Source organism: Pelmatolapia mariae, linkage group LG20 (assembly GCF_036321145.2).
Source record: "Pelmatolapia mariae isolate MD_Pm_ZW linkage group LG20, Pm_UMD_F_2, whole genome shotgun sequence".
In the NCBI taxonomy this organism is placed as follows: Eukaryota; Metazoa; Chordata; class Actinopteri; order Cichliformes; family Cichlidae; genus Pelmatolapia; species Pelmatolapia mariae.
In genome coordinates this window covers 13,709,386-13,725,920 of record NC_086244.1, presented here as the reverse complement: position 1 = coordinate 13,725,920, position 16,535 = coordinate 13,709,386, and the positions used below count along the sequence as shown (strand labels likewise).

The 16,535-nt window shown below is 43.4% G+C and overlaps 1 protein-coding gene across 1 annotated transcript; it reads right to left on the bottom strand.

Annotated features, from left to right (window-relative positions):
• Window positions 1-413: 413 nt before the first annotated feature.
• On the bottom strand, window positions 414-2,090 carry LOC134618429 (tripartite motif-containing protein 16-like). Its single transcript, XM_063463813.1, has one exon. The coding sequence runs from the start codon at window positions 2,088-2,090 to the stop codon at window positions 414-416; it is 1,677 nt and encodes a 558-aa protein (XP_063319883.1).
• Between the last annotated feature and the right edge of the window lie 14,445 nt (window positions 2,091-16,535).

Genomic DNA, 16,535 nt, shown 5'->3' with positions numbered 1-16,535 from the left:
CATGGTTCTAAACAAAGAGACACATACTTCATTTTAGAAAGATACACTTTTAAGCAAATTTATTTAATAACAGGTGATCCACTTGTGATTACATTACAACATTTTATAAAAATATTTAAAAGTTAAAAATGGAACAAAATTGAATGATCAGCATTTTATTTATGACAAACTGTAATGATGAGCAAAATATTGTTCAAAAGATAAAGAAAGTGAAAGTTACATTAACTTTTTAATTTAAATTCTGTGGTCAAATGATTATGTGTTTAGGTTTTCTTAATTATTTTATTTTATTTATTAAAATATGCAAATATAATTTCTCTATATCTTCTTTAACATTCAAGGGTGCAATCAACCAAGGATTATATATTTAATTGAACAACTGATATGCACAAAAACGAATATATTCATTCTCCCTACTCAAACTTGCAAAACACGCCAGAGGAGTCTGATCCTAAGAAATGATTAGCCCTCAGTCCAACATAGAGCGGCTGAGTGAATGTGGTCTGGACTCTGTGAAGAAGAGTCATGGTGTCAGAGACACTGTAGAAGGACAGAATACCTGCTCTGTGATCCAGGTACACTCCAATTTTGGAAGACACAGGCCCTGAAAACCAATAACAATTTTTGCCATGAATGAGTGAATAATTACTACTGTAACACTCTAATGCCCAAGACTCACTATTGTTTCCAAATTCACTTTGAGCTCCTGTTCTGCTTATACTTTTGTGTGCGACTGCTATGTAAATACCAAACCCGCTCCACTCTACCTCCCAGTAGTGACGTCCAGTCAGACTTTCTCTGCTCAGAACCTGAGACCTGTTCATGAATCTTTTAGGGTGACCAGGATATGCCTGTTTTTTACTCACAAATGTTGCCCTTCTGCTCTCTTCAGATAATAACAGCCGCATGTTTACAGTGTCTGGATCCAGTGTGAGCTGAGTTGAAAACTTTAAGAATTCAGCTCTGGTTTGGGGCTCTGGTTGAGGTAGCAACACGTCTACATCAGTCACTGTGCGGGAAACTTTTTGCCATCCTTCCTGAAGAATGTGCTGTAGTTTATTTTCTACCTCTAATACAGCAGCCGGCACATCATCAAAGTACAGCAGAGGATGACGTTTAATAAAAGGTACCTCTGTAGAGACAGTAAAATTTGAGAACAAAGGGAACATGTGTAGAAACTGAGTGTGATCCTCTGTGTGAGAGAGCTGTTCCAGTTCAGCATCTTTTCTTTTCAGTTCACTGAGCTCTTCCTGCAGTTTTTCCAGAAGCTCTTTGGTTCGATTTACTTCAGTTCTCTGTTGGGATCTGATCTGTTGCTGGATATCAGAAATGTTTTTCTTGATGAGAAGGAATAGTTGTTGAAGTGTCTTCTCAGTGTCTCTCACAGCTTTATCAGCAGACTGATTAATGGCCTCCATTTCCTGCAGAAACACCTTAACATGTTCTTCTCTGTCCTGGATTCTCTGTTGAATTTTTTCACGACATGGCTTCAGCTCTTTCTGCTTTTCAGATCTTTCTGCTGAAGCTGGGACTGTGTTGTGGCCTTTATGTTCACCCATGGAGCACAGATAACAGATACACTGCTGATCAGTGCGGCAGAAAATCTTCATTACCTCATTGTGGTGAGGGCACATGTTCTCCTGAAGCTTCTTGAACGGGTCGACCAGTTTGTGTTTCTTTAATGCTTCTATATTATGATGAGGCTGGAGGTGGTACTCACAATAAAAGACCACACAGTGGAGACAAGACTTGACAGCTTTCAACTTTCTCCCACTACAAACATCACAGGTCACATCTTCAGGTCCAGCATAGCAGTGATCAGCAGGAGGAGCATACAGTCCAGTCTGCTTCACTTCCTCCACGAACTCTGCTAACATGGTGTTTTTCACCAGAGCAGGCCTCGGTATGAAGGTCTGTCTGCACTGAGGACAGCTGTGGGTGTGCTTCTGATCCTCCTTATCAAAGTGCCTTTTAATACAGTTCATACAGTAGCTGTGTCCACAGGGAATAGTTACTGGATCCTTCAGTAGATCCAAACAGATCGAACAGCAGAGTTTTTCTCCAGCAATCTTAAATCCTTCCTGTGCCATTTCTGCTCATGGACAAAGTGTCAGTGAATCCTTATGAATGTAATAGAGTATTGACAAAGAGCAAAAGGAGGGAGTTTCAGGTACGTTTTGATTTATCCCAGAGAGAAGTGGCACATAGCTGCAAATCAGCCACCACATCGGTCTTCCTTTGCAGATAAGATGCATACCTTTCCTTGAAACCTTGTGATGCAGCAACGCCCATAAGCTTTTTTAGACTGTCTCACTGTTTTCACCTGGTTTTTTTTCTGCAACCCAGCACCCTCATAAGCAGAATGTTGTAGGTAAACTTTGATTGCCCTCTAAAGTACACTATCAACAAATATGAGGCATCTAGTGTCACGATCTATGATGGCTGATCATTAGGGAGCGAAGGTGAGGACCCAAAATGCAGACACATAAAGGCAGGAGGGGATTTCTACAAAAGACAAGCTATTTATTACAGGCAAAACGAAAATACAAACAAGAGGCAAAAAGAGGAACTGTAGCTTAACTAATAGAACTAAACCAGGTGAACTAAACACTGGATACAGAACCTGCCATGAAGATAGCCAGGTTGCCAAATCAGCCAACACATCCATCTTCATTCCTGTGCAGATAAGACATACCTTTCCTTGAAACATTGTAATGCAGCAATGCCCAGAAGCCTTTTTTTAGACTGTCTTACTGTTTTCACCTGTGTGCAATGTTTGTTTCTGCAACCTGGGCCCTCATAATAAGAATATTGTAGGTACAGTTTGATTGCCCTCTAAACTACACCATCAACAAATATGACACTTCTGGAGAATTAAATCTGAGAGTGTTCCCATGTTCCACAACCTGTTTTTCTTTTTCTCTCTGGGTCTGACTGCTGTATTCTACCTCTAGTTCAGAATACAGCAGTCATGCTACTTACTGGTTTTAGTAAACATGCACTTCCAGGCAATCAGTCAATTAAAATTCAGTAAAAGGACTAGATGTTACAATCCCTGATAATGCATTGCTTTAAATAGAGAAAATCTTGAGGGATGGCTGTTATGAGGAAAGGCAACCCAGAAACTTTACCATCGTTGTGTGCCTCAACTTTCAGTCTTTTACCCAAGCTAATCTGCCATGGTTAGGTTTAGGGATTAGAGATCTGATCTACATTATCATATTAAAATTTGGGACACATCGTCAGTAGTGGACATTTATGGAGCCTCATTTCTTCAAAGGGACAGAAAAGGTGATAGAGAGAAGTAAGACAAGAGGGACAAGATAGGAGAGAGCAGAGAGGAGATCTGGCCACCACATCATGATGCCGAAGAGCAGATTTGGCCGGGGTCCACTTCCTCCACGTTGCTAGGATGGGAGCAGCACCTCTCACTATGGGGTCCCGGTAGTCCGTGAGTGACATCTCAAGCCTCACTTTTGCACATTTAAACTCCTCTATCAGGCTAGGGATAGGCAATGACAGTATCCCGTCGCTATAGAGTCCAACGCTGCTGAGGCATTTGGGAAGTATGAGCCACGTCTTAACGTAGGAGCTCACTAGCCTCTCTAGTCGATTGGCATGATTGAGTGAGACCTCGTACATTGTCAAAGGCCAGAGTAGTCTAGGTAATAACCCAAACTGGAAGCACCAGAGCTTCAGTTTCCCTGGGAGTGCAGTGTTGTTAATCCACTTGAGGTCATTATCAAGTTCTGCCTTAGTTGTTCTATTTGCCATGCATCATTGAGGTCTGCATTATACCACCATCCCAGGCTCTTTAAGGGCTTCTCTAATTCTAATAAATTCTAAAAACAATTCTAAAAAAAGATTACTATGGATTTCCAAACCTTAATTGGTTTTCATATGTACCCTTGTGCGATCAATTTAATAGCAGGAACTGGGACTACAATTCTTTCCTCTCCTTTTTGCCATATTTTTCAAGAAACCTATATTTAACAACAGCATAATAAAACTGAAAATTCTGTTTTTTATGTGCCATGCTAATATTTTTAGTGGCCCCCATATGACCACCCCTATGAAAAATTCTAGAAGCACCTCTGTCTGTTATTTTTACTCTGTTTTAACCAAGTCACTCATTCTCTTCATGCCCTCATCAACTCCTGGGCAGAGGAAAACCTAATTTTTCCTGAACTGGCCAAACAGTTAACCTTTCCACTCAGTCAACTCAATCCTCCCATAACTGCCACTGCACTTAATAACCAAGTCTTCACTTTAATTACTCATCAAATCGAACCATGTAGTCTCTTCTGGAAATCACTGTTTTTACCGCTTTCTACCTTCACCTGTCCGGATACACCTCTGATCCTATGATGATCAGTCCACCTCAAATTAAATGAGTTATTAATTTAACTACTGATTAATTTCATTCATTAAATTAAGATCAACCTCCAAAGCAGATATTGAGGTTTACTGTGCAACACCTATTATTTTGCCATCCCATTCTTAATCCAAGGAATTAATATGATGTCGGCCCACAGTTTGCCGCTTTGCAACTTTAACTTCTCTGTAAAAGCTTATGTGAAGGAGTGTATAGGAATTTTTGACTGCTTTTCCAGAAGCGCATTTGTAATGTCAAACACTGATGTTGTAGGAGAAGGCCAGGCTCACAGTCTCTGCTCTAATTGTTGATAAGGTGTTCTGTCAGGTTGAGGACAGGACTCTGTGCAGGCCAGTGAAGTTCTTCCACACTTGCTCACCCATGTCTTTATAGATGCTGCTTTGTGTGCTGGTGTGCAGTCAAAGATTGAACAAAATAGAATATCACAGCACAAATACACATATTCAATAATCAGACTAACTAAAAACTATACGAAAATAAAAGTTATCTTCATAATACTGAATACAATTCTGATCATAAGTACCCCCATTTAATTTTTCATTACGTGTTCCATTTCAGCTGGGGGCTGGGCCTTCTCCGTGTTGGTGTTGTGGAAGTTTTCATTTAATAAAGCCTGCAGACAAACAGTGAGCGGTAGCTAACATCCTTTCATCAAAAAAAAGAACAAAAACCCAAGCTTGGTGAGAGAAGCCATCATCGCAGGGCAGTCGATCGGCAGAGTCTCAACCTGAGCCCGGCATTGCCCTGGGTTTAAATACTTCCTACAGGAACACAAGGCAGTACATAGCTGTTTCACATCTTTGGTCTTTCCCCCAAAGAAAGGTCCACACTCCCTTGCTACCTCTTATAGTGGAGAAAAGACAAAAGGCTCCACTACCTGTGGTGCCAGACTTCCTGTGTGAATGTTCCCATTTCCTTAACAGACCCCCACCATCTGTCTAACTGCTTGAATTGGGTATGAGGCAGACAAGCTAAAACAGCGACCTAAAAACATTACTAATAAACAATGTGATCAATACATAGGGATGGGTATTGATAAGATTTTCACGATTCCGATTCCATTTTCGATTCTGTTTAACGATTCAATTCTTTATCGATTCTCTTATCGATTCTTTTAAAAAAAAGGAGAACACTAAGGTCGATTAGCTTAGAACTTTGTTTTATATCTTCTCTTTGAACAAGATAGAAATTTAGGAGTAACATGGCCTTACAAACCCAACAGTGAGATCTTAAGAGATCCACAGCCTATGGCTCTTCAATGGGGTGTCACAGGGTCCCCGGGGGAAAAAAATTGTAAATGTAAAATAATAAAATATTCTTCTGTAGCAATAACAAAGTATAACATAAATTATTCTGTAGCAATTACACAAGAATATCCAGTAATGTCCCTGCCTACAATTAAACACATTCACTTACCAGAAATTGGGGGCATCTGCTGTGGCAAATGGGTGCAAGCCTTTTACCACAAACTTAGTCACTGCTCGGTGACATTTGTCTATCCTGGCCTGAAAGGAGACGCTACCGGTAGACTGCAGCGACAACTGCCAGCATCTGAGCCATCCAGACTCTGTCTGTCTCTCTCATCATGGTCACCTAAATGCAGCGCACAGTAATGGCAGGTTTTGTAATAAGACAGATCGCGCTAACATAATATGCACTGTTAGTTGATTATTTACCTGCCGCATTAACGGGAGAGGACGTGCAAACGTTACCGCTGCTGCTGGGTTGAGATTCACGAGTTCGGAGCGGAATTAAAAACACGAAATTCATTTAAGGTTATCGCGTGTTTTGTGAGCAAATGCTTTTGCATATTCGTAGTGTTTCCTCCCTTAAATGAAATATCTACTTTGCAAGTATTGCAAGCTGCCCTGTTGTCATCTGTTCTCGTAAAGTATAACCAAACTTTTGAGCGTTTGAGCCGCCATGTTTCCTGCCAGGTAAATGACGCTCCGCAACGTGGTGACGTCATTCGGGGCGACTGGAATCGATGAGGGAATCGTTTGCAAAAATGCCAAACAATTCCAAGGAATTGAAACAGTGGGAACCGGTTCTCAACAAGAACCGGTTTTCGATACCCATCCCTATCAATACATAAATGAAAGAAATTCCTATATATTGCTTAGCTTGCCTAAGAGGAGAGAGGTCTCAGGCATTAGGTATTATGTTTTTCTTGCATTCTGTCATGGTTAGCAGGGCAAACCATGTGGAATTATTAAAGGACCCAAGATGCAGGCACTACTGATGTGAGGGAGCTTTATTAATGGAGAGTGAAGATACAACAAAGGCGAGGGTGGCGAAAACAGAACTGAGAAAACCTAAACTGGGAAAACTAAGCAAAAACAAACCTTGAAACTGAGATGCAGGGAGACACAGAAAATGATGCAGGATGACGTAGGGAAAGAACACAGACAAACCAGCAACAGGCAGAAGAACACACAGGGCTTAAATACTCACAGCAGTAATCAAGGGATGGGAGACGGGAGGGGAACACACCTGGGAGAAATCAGAGCTGACGGGACAGGGGAAACGTAATCTGAACACACTCACATGAGACAGAGACCTTCAGAATAAAACAGGAAACTCACAGACACAGAGAACCAGACAAGACACTGAGCTTAACAGACAGATTCACGAGCAGACAGTGTGACACCATGGACAGACAGAGGGAACACAGAGAAGTGGGAGCAGGCAGGCACAGAACAGAAACCTAACAAATGGCAAACCTTAACAAAAGACATAACCAGAATAAACAAGAACATAGAATAATATAAGGAAACACAAAACACTGAGTCGTCAGACTCAGGACCATGACACATTCTGTGATTTCTGTTTTGTGTCTCTCCGAGTCATGTTCTTTATGCAGATGTATCTTTTCTTTTTTTCTTTTTTTTTTGGGGGGGGGGCGGCTAGAAAACAAACTTTTGTCTTCTTTATCAGATTTCTTACAGTTTTCGAAATGGCCCACACTGGAGTGTACAGCAGATAAGTGCGCCTTCACCTATGTTAATCCTGTATTCTTCACCTCTGATATAGCAGCCACCACATCCTTAAAGTACGCTAGATATGAGTGTCTTATGAGGTAACTCTCTAGATTCACAGATATTTTAAAGCAATGGGAACATGTGCAGGAAAAAACACAGAAAACTTGTGAACTAACCTGAACAACAGCTGAATTTATGTTTATCAGCTGATGTTCACTGAGTGGCACAAGGTGGTTGAAAGTTGCACGAATTTAAAAAAAAAACACCTCTAGATTGGTTGTCAAAGATTTGATTAATATTTAGCATAAAGGTAGAGATCACACAATATTTTAAGAAAGATTACTTCTTTATTTCCATCGGTTACAATTTCAAAATACAAATGGGGGCTTTATGCAAAAGTTTGCAAACCCTGCAAAAGTTTGTCAGTGTAAAATACAATCCCAGCTGTCTGAACAAAATCTGGCTCCTTTAATCCTGCATGATGTGGTCGCAAATTTTGAAGCCATCCTGATAACCTTCTCCTACCAACGATATGGAGATCCAACCTTTTTAGATCCAATTAAAATAAAGGCACTCAAAAAGATGCTCTGGAAAAGAGTAGAGTTCTTGGAACAGAGTTTAATACACTGAATCATATGAACAGCAGGGAAAATACATACAGACATTTAGCAAGAGAATTACATAGCAGAAAGCAAGCAAAGCAAAACCCCGGGGTGTACAACCTTAAGCACAGACAGCAGAGCAACACAGAGACTGAAAGTAGCAGCAGGAAAAAAGTGCTGGGGTGTCATCTGGTCCCCTAATATATAGGGACCAGTATCTCCGCCCCCTGCTGCTGGGTAACTTTCCCACCCGTCCTCCAGCCAAACACACACAGGGTCAGGTAGCGGCTAAGGTCCTGGCCAGAGGCCAGTCAGGACTCCGGCTACCCTTTGACTTTGGCTTATCACGATAATCCTAATCCTAATTATTAAATCTTACACAGCAAGTGGCACAATCTTATAACTACATAAGTTACATGCTTAACATGGTGATTCTCATATATAAAAACACTTCAGTGTAGGTTCAGAGTGAGTGTGTGTGTGTATGATTATATCATATGATATTTTATCGTGATGTGTTCAGGATCTCTGTTACAATGTTACTGTTTTGGTTGTGCTGCATGAAAGACATGAGTGTGTATTGGGGGAGGTTAGTTACTTAGTTACGAATTTATGTTTGTTGTTGTTTAACACAGATTTCAGAAGAGCAAAGATGAGCACTGTTGCTTAATCCAGAACTGGATTGGAAATAAAAAAAATCCAGATTCTTCATCCACAGAAGTTTCATCTGTCAGTGTGGGACTGCTGAGCCACCTGAAGAACTCATTTCAAACTGATTTCTCTACCAAAGGGTGATGTAGTGTGTTTCCATAGATTGCCTCTGTATGAATGTACTTCTTAATGGAAGGCAAGTGTTTGTCCTTTTTTGTTCCTCAGGTACAGTACGTGATATTACAGGCAGGTGATCAACACTGGGGGAAGACAAGAAGCACAAGTACTTCCAAGAGGGAGCTGCAGTGAGGACACAGCTTGCTCACTGAGGCCAGAGCTCAGAATCTGAAACAGCTCAGGTTTATATTCTAGGGGTTATAAAAAAATCTACATGTATTTATAAAGAATTTATTTATAATAATCATAATTATGATTATTATTACAAATATCAAACATTTAAGTGGATTTTCTGTCACATGTATTGTGTTAGCCTTGTGATAAACTGGCAGCTGTCCTGCCTTTGTCCTGTAGCAGCTGGGATAGGCTTCATCCTCCTGTGACCCTGAATTAAATACAGTGTATTCCAAATATGTAATCTGATAATTTACAAACTCAAGGTATCTAATCAAAATGTAAGTGTAACAAACCCACAGCAGACCCGGGTGCACGTTCATGCTTTGCAGCATACTTTATTACACTCAAGGTTGCCATTCACAACACACACAGAGCTGCAGCTCTCCCGCTGCAAGCTCAACATAACCAATAACAACCCCAAACACAGGACCCAGTACAATATTTAAGTCGACAGGGCATTATTGCGGATGCCGTGCAAGTGCGTCCGCCTTTCCTGCACGGCACTGCAAGCCACGCCCCGCCACAGTAAGTAATGATTATAAAAATGGGAAAGTAGACATAAGTATGACATAAATGTAAATGTGTTTGCTGACATAGAGGACAGGTACATGTAGTCTGAAAAACAGTTTTGTCAAGTTTGCAGGTATATCAGCACGAGACATTCTTGCATAGAAGAGACTGTTAAAGTCTCTAATTCAGTTAAGCATAATTGGTCCAGTCTGTTTGGATAAATATAGCAAGCTGATGTATGTCCATCCACATACCTGAACCAATGACTTGGTGGTGTTCCAGGGTAGGATATCAATGTACCCCTCTTTGGGGGGGAATTAAAATCTCAAATAATGATTTGCGATTTATGCCAGGATTAAAAATAGGCGGACAATTCAAATCATTTCTTTCTAGAGACTATTTAGCTCATGCAGATGTAAAATATTGTTGTGAAGTTATAAAAACTGTTTGTTTAAAAAAACACAGATGGACAATGACCCAAAACATACAGTTAAAGCAACCCAGGAGTTTATTAAGGGAAAGCAGTGGAATATTGTTAAATGGCCAAGTCAGTCAGTCAATCTTTACCCTGCTGAGCATGCATTTCACTTGTTGTAGACTAAACTTCAGTGTTTAGAAGGGTTAAAGAAATCTGAGCTGGCAGCAATTGCTTCAGAGTGTCAGGTCAGAACACTTACAAATGTTCAGATGTGAGAGGAACAAACAGGCAGAGTCCAGGAATAAAGTTGTCATTCTTTGTATTTCCAATTGAGAATGTGCCCGCAGGTGGGTGAGAGTGTGTGTGTGGTTTGGTCTTATGAATGCACACACTGTCCGTTGTTCGGCTGCCGTTTGTCTCTGAACTAAAGCTGCAGACATACACACCTATGGTGTATTCAGAGGACATGGGAAATCCCATACACAAACCTGACCCTTTTGTACAGCCGCCCCTAAATTTGGTGTACAAATTTGACCTTGATGGAATGTCCTCTGCACCTAAGTAGAACATGCAACCTGATGAGCCGTGCCACTGGGCGAGTGCAAATTTGATCCTTTACTTGAACAACTGCAGCTCTAACACAATCATCGGCCCCCGGTAAGATAATTTTCACAGTTCCTACTTGCCAGAGAGCTCGTGGGATCTGCTGATCAACAATGAGAACCACAGATCCAACTGCAATGTTGTCTATTTCCTTGTGCCATTTCTGCCGTGGTTGCAAGGTGGACATAAAATGCCATATGAAGTGCTTCCAGAATTGGTCAGCCAGGACTTGAGTGTGTCTCCACCTCTTACGACTGAGCAGTTCAGATTCTGGATAGAACACTTGTGGCAGAGAGCAATCCGGCCACCCCATCAACAAAGAGTAGGGCATGATGGGATCTGGGTCTGCAATGTCTGAGGAAACATAACCCAAAGGCCTGGAGTTGAGTATACTCTCCACCTCAAGTAAGACGGTCCTCAGCACTTCCTTTGACACTGTCTGCGCTCCCAATGTGGTGCCAGAGCGGTTTTCAAAGATCGCACCTCTCTCTCCCAAGACCCTCCAAAGTGTGGAGCACTGGGGGGATTGAAACAGAATCGGATCTGTTCTGCCGTCAGTTGCTCTCTAAGACCTGGCGCTAGGGTGTTGAATGCTTCATGTAGTTCTTTACTTGCACCTCGAAAGTTGGTACCTTGGTCTGAAAGGAGTTCAAAGGGCTTCCCACGTCAGGCAATGAACCGGCTGAGTGACATCAAGGAGTCAACATCCATGTTTACCAGCAGATCCATGTGAACTGCTCGAGTAGTAAGCCATTTGAAAAGGATGCCCCACCTCTTTTCTGTGCGCCAACCCACTTTGATGAGCATATGGCCGAAGCAGTCCATTCCAGTCGAATAGAAAGCAGGTCGGAAGAGCCTCAAACTTGAGGGCGGCAGTTCTGCCATTTTCGGAACATCTGGTTAACCTCTCCACTTCTTACATTCGGGACAGTGATGCTGATGTCTTCTAACCGCTTCTCTCCCCCTTAAGATCCAGTATTTCAGGCGCAACTCGGCAAAAGCACGTTCAGCTCCCGGGTGGGTAAGCTTATTGTCACATCGAGGGATTTGAAGCTTCGTAACTGGGTGAGAGGGCACAGCTCTAAGTACTGTAGTCGAGTCTGTCCAGAACACCACATCTTGGATGTCAAGGGTCAGTTCCTTCTTCAGAACAGAGGCCAGCTGTGCTCCTGTAAGGGCTCCACACAACTCTAGCCTTGGAATTGAGAGTTGCTTCTTGGGTGCTCTCGACCTCGCAGCCAAGAAAGCCACCTGGACCTTTCCTTCCCCTTGGCTGGTGCGTAGATATGCCACAGACAAATAGGCACGCTCAGAGGCATCACAGAACACGTGAAGGCTTCGATGGCTGTTACTGCAATCCGAGCGTGGGTCAGTGTAGCATCTTGGCAGCGTTATCTGTCAGAGCTGGCCCAGTTCACTTTCCCATAAACACCAGGCATGGAGCAGGTTCTCAGGTAAGTGAGGATCATCCCATCCTCTTTTCTTGTCCCAGAGGTGTTGCACAATGACCTTTGCTCTGGTTGTATATGGAATAAGAAACTCGAGAGGATCATACTGCTGGGCAAGCAGCCGATAAATGCTGCACATTGTTGGCTCTGAACTGACGCTCTGCTGATGCTTGTACCGGAGTGCATCAGTCTTACAGTGCCATACAAGTCCTACAGTGCACTCTTGAGGTTTGGCTGACTCCTGGGAGAGCCAGAGAACACTACCCTCTGACTGGGACTCGACTGGTAGGTGGCTGATGACTGTGTGGACATTGCTAGCCCATTGTCGTAGTTCAAATCCACCCTCCAAGAGGAGAGACTGCAGGCGATCCACCAGCTTCTTGGCTTGGACTTGTGATGGGAGACTCTGCAAACAGTTGTCAACATAGAAATTACGTTCTATGGGCAGACGAGAATCCTCTCCCACTCAGTGTGTTTTTGGACATGGGCTTGAAGTGCAAAGGTGGCGCAGCACGGACTGCATGTAGTCCCAAAGGGAAGCACCTGCCGTTGGTAGATGGTGGGTTTTTCATCTACCTTCATGTCTCGCCACAGGAAACAGAGGAAAGGTTTGTCCTCATCTAGCAGACAAACCTGATGGAACATCCCCTTTATGTCACTGCTGAAGGCGACTGGGTGTTCTCTGAACCTGAGAAGGACTTCCAATAGGCTAGCTCCCAGTGTAGGCCCTGGCAGAAGGCAGTCGTTCAGGCTCTAACCCTTGTAGGTGAAGGAACAGTTGAACACTATCCTGTCCTTGCCGCTGTGGTACACCATGTGATGGGGGATAAACCACGAACAGTTACTTACTGCAGCCTCTTCCGGTGCAACAGCTGTGACGAAGCCAGCCTGCAGCAGTTTGTGGATTTCCTGAGAGTAGGCAGCTGCCTTCTGTGGTTCTCTGGCAAGTCATTTCTCCGTACTACGAAGCTGGGCCAAAACTGCCTCTGGTGTAGCATGAAGAGCGGGAAAATTCTTCTTCCACAGTAGTGGGGTGGCGTAGCGGTTTACTCCATCAATTGTTACTCTAATTGTCCTTTCCTCAAGCTTCTGAATGGCTTCAGCATCTTGTCGGGACCTGGTAATGAGCCGCCCACTATGGCAAGGTATCCATTTTCCAGAGTCTCTCAACATGGCTGAAGAGCTCAGCTTCTGGTGAGGCCCCAGAGGTGAAGAGACACTGCTGTGGGGTTAGCCGCTGACGTAGGAATCTCGATGGACCCTGTAAAGTCTATCCAAGTTGAGTGTGCACAGCTGCAGGTTCACCTAGAGGGCCTAGACATACCGGCTCCACAGGAGTGAGAAAATGTGGATTATCCAACCCAATAAGCAGAAGGGGCTGTACTTCCTTTATGTCTGGCAGTGGCAGGTGCTTAAGGTGATGGTACCACTCCTGTAATGCTCTTATTGGGTAACTATGGCGTGTTAGGCCAAGTTCCTTTGCAGTGAAGGCTCGGCGGATCTGGAAGGACTTGTTAGGCTGTGAGGCAGGAGAAATGGCGAATGACACAGCGGCACAATGGATGGTACAGATATCTTGACGGACAGTGCGGAGTGCTAGGTCCTCAGCTTCCCCCTGGAGCCCCAGGCTATCAGCTGCTTCATGCAGAAGTATGGTACGCTCTGAACCATCATCCGGTATAGCATAGGTTTCAACCATCTTGGTACTGCTGCTAATAATGACACGACTTAGCTTGAGTAGCACCTGACTGCTATTGGTCTACGTACAATTTCTCAGAGGTGGAACTTACTAAGAAGGTGCTTTCCTCCGGTGCACTGGTTGAATCAGAGGCTGTAGCATCTGGGCTGGTATTGACATCATGAAGAACTTCAAGTTGTCGGCGCCCACATGGTTTACACTTGGCTTTGAGGTTACACTTAGCTGCTTGATGATCATGGGCGCATCGCCAGCACCTCTTATTCGTCTTGATCCACTCTGTCTTCTGCTCCTTCGACAAGAGTTTGAAGTTACTGCACTGATTCAGGTAATGCTGCACTGTATTACAGAATGGGCAGTACTTCTTGGGCCTTTCTTGTGTCGCTGACATGTCACCTTCTGTCTTTCTTCTGGGCTCACTACCATGGAGAATGGTGGTAGTCTTCTGAAACTTATGCTCAGGACATCTCTCTTTTCGTGAGACTCCAATTACCTGGACATGCACCTCATACTCAAGCCATTCAGCCAGATCGAGCAGTGTTGGTATAGGAGTGTTGATGGGATTGACAAATCTATGGAAATTAGCTCTCAGGTCATAAGGTAACTTAGCTAAGAGGCGAGATACGTGTGAGCCACACCTCATCTCTGTCCGACCCTGTTCTCCCAACTGGTGTAACATACCCACTAGTGTCTGGACTTGAAGTGCAAAAGACTTGAAGGCTCTGATGTCACCACTCCTAATGTTGGGTCCATCCATCAGTTTGGTGATCCTTTTTAAGGCCAGATGTTGAGGTTGTCCGTACATTTCTGTAAGTGCTCTCATGGTGTCAGCAAAGGGGAATGGACTGTTGCTGTATGAGTCAGCAATAAGTAATGCATCTTCACACTTGAGGTGATCTGTCAATATCTGGAACTTGAAGTGTTCAGGAGCATCAAGTGGAAGTATGTTATCTAGAGCTAACTTTAATCTTGCAAACTCATGTGGGTCCTCGTGCACAAAGTCAGGGATCGTTGGTTGAGGTCCACGATAAGTCTCTATTGGTTGGGCTCTGCTGAGAGAGAGTGGTGTCTGAGGGCACCCACCTGGTTGCAGGTGATCAGGTGAACACTGTCGACGGTCATCTGGGTAGTTACCACAGCACCTGTACTGATGACTTGACTCCTGATACCCATATCCATAAGGAGGACGATAGTGACTGTCAGGGCCGCTTGGGTGACCAGGGGTAGGATACCTGTCATCTTGTCTGTAGTATGGATCATCCTCATAGCAGGCCCTTAGCCTTGGCAATCTAGGAGGAGTGGCAGGCTGGCTATAGCTCCTGTGGCGACGAGCATACACCTCATCAACCCTTCTTTGGCCTGCATAATGCTGTGACTGTCCCCCTGCTCCTGAAGCTTGAAGTGGAGGAAGGAAATCTTGAGATTCAGCGGATGATTCAACCGAAGGTGATGGTGACTGTGTGCTGCGCTCCCGGTCAAGAGCTGCTTCATTTAGACTGTGACTGAGCTCCTCAATCAGGCCATGCTGGCTATCCTTTGGACGTTGAAACTCATCCCCAAGTGGCACCTGTGGAGCACTTTCAGGCTGATGTGGGCTCTTTTGACCTCTGATTGTCACCAGCTTACTAGTGTGTTCAGGTGTGGTTGACGTCCCATCCTCACCAGACCGTGATGTGGCATGCAGTGGAGCTAGTACAGGGGAGCTAGAGATCAATTCTGTCAGGCGGTGGAGAAGTTTTTCAACAACGGGAATGAGGAAACACTGACGGTGGACTAGCTCTTAACTTGAGCTACGAACCAGATGTCGTGTAGTTGATAAGTCGGTGGGAGAGGGGTCTATGCCGCCTGCCTTCTGGGAAGAAGCTACGAAGCTGGTCTGCATCTCTCACGGTTTTTTACGCTGCGTTGCAGCAAACTGTAAGTTTTTTTTGTTTTGTTTTTTCCCATTTCAAGTTGATAAAAATGTTTTCTCTGTTCAGGGGTTTTGGCTGGTGGCAATTTCTGGGGTTAGTCAGTTGGGAAGGGAGAATGATCACTCCAAAATGCAGGAGCACTGGTTCCAAATTACTGCTAATTTTCTCTCAAAATGACAGGAAAATTTATTAGAATAATGACGTGGAATATAAATGGATGTGGTAGTCCTGTTAAAAGATGTAAAATATGGTCTTATTTAAAAACAACACAAGCGGACGTAGTATTTCTGCAGGAGACACATTTAAACCAAGGTGAAGAGTCAAAATTTAAAACGGGGTGGGCAGGTCACATTTTTTACAGCTCCTTCTCAAGTGCTTGCAATGGGGTCATCATCCTCATCAGAAGAAATATTAACTTTGTACTGGTAAAGGAATTTAAAGATGCAGAGGGAAGAATAATATGTATTCAGGCACGGATTGAAGGTGTAATCATGATTCTTTGCAATATCTATGCTCCAAATAAGGGAGACCCACTTTTTTTTATCACAACGTAAACAAAATCGTGGGGGAGATGGAAGGACAAATAATTTTAGCTGGAGATTTTAATGAAGTCATGGATGGTGCCCTCGACAGGAGTAGTTTCGGGAGTTCTGTTGGTAATAAAACCAGAGAGGCAGTCCACATGTTAAAAGACGACATGGGGCTGACGGATGTATGGCGGTTAAGTAATCCAACTAAAAGGGAATACGCCTTCTACTCTCATTCTCACAAATCCTTTTTTAGATTTGATTTTTTTCTGGTCTCAAATACTCTGCTTAATTGTCTAACAAGTTGTGATATTAAGAGTATTGGGTTAACTGATCATGCAGCAGTGGAATTGTGTATTAAATTAGGTACAGAGAACAGAGTAGGATCTAGATGGAGAATGAATGTCTCCCTATTATTAGATAAGCCTTTTCAGAC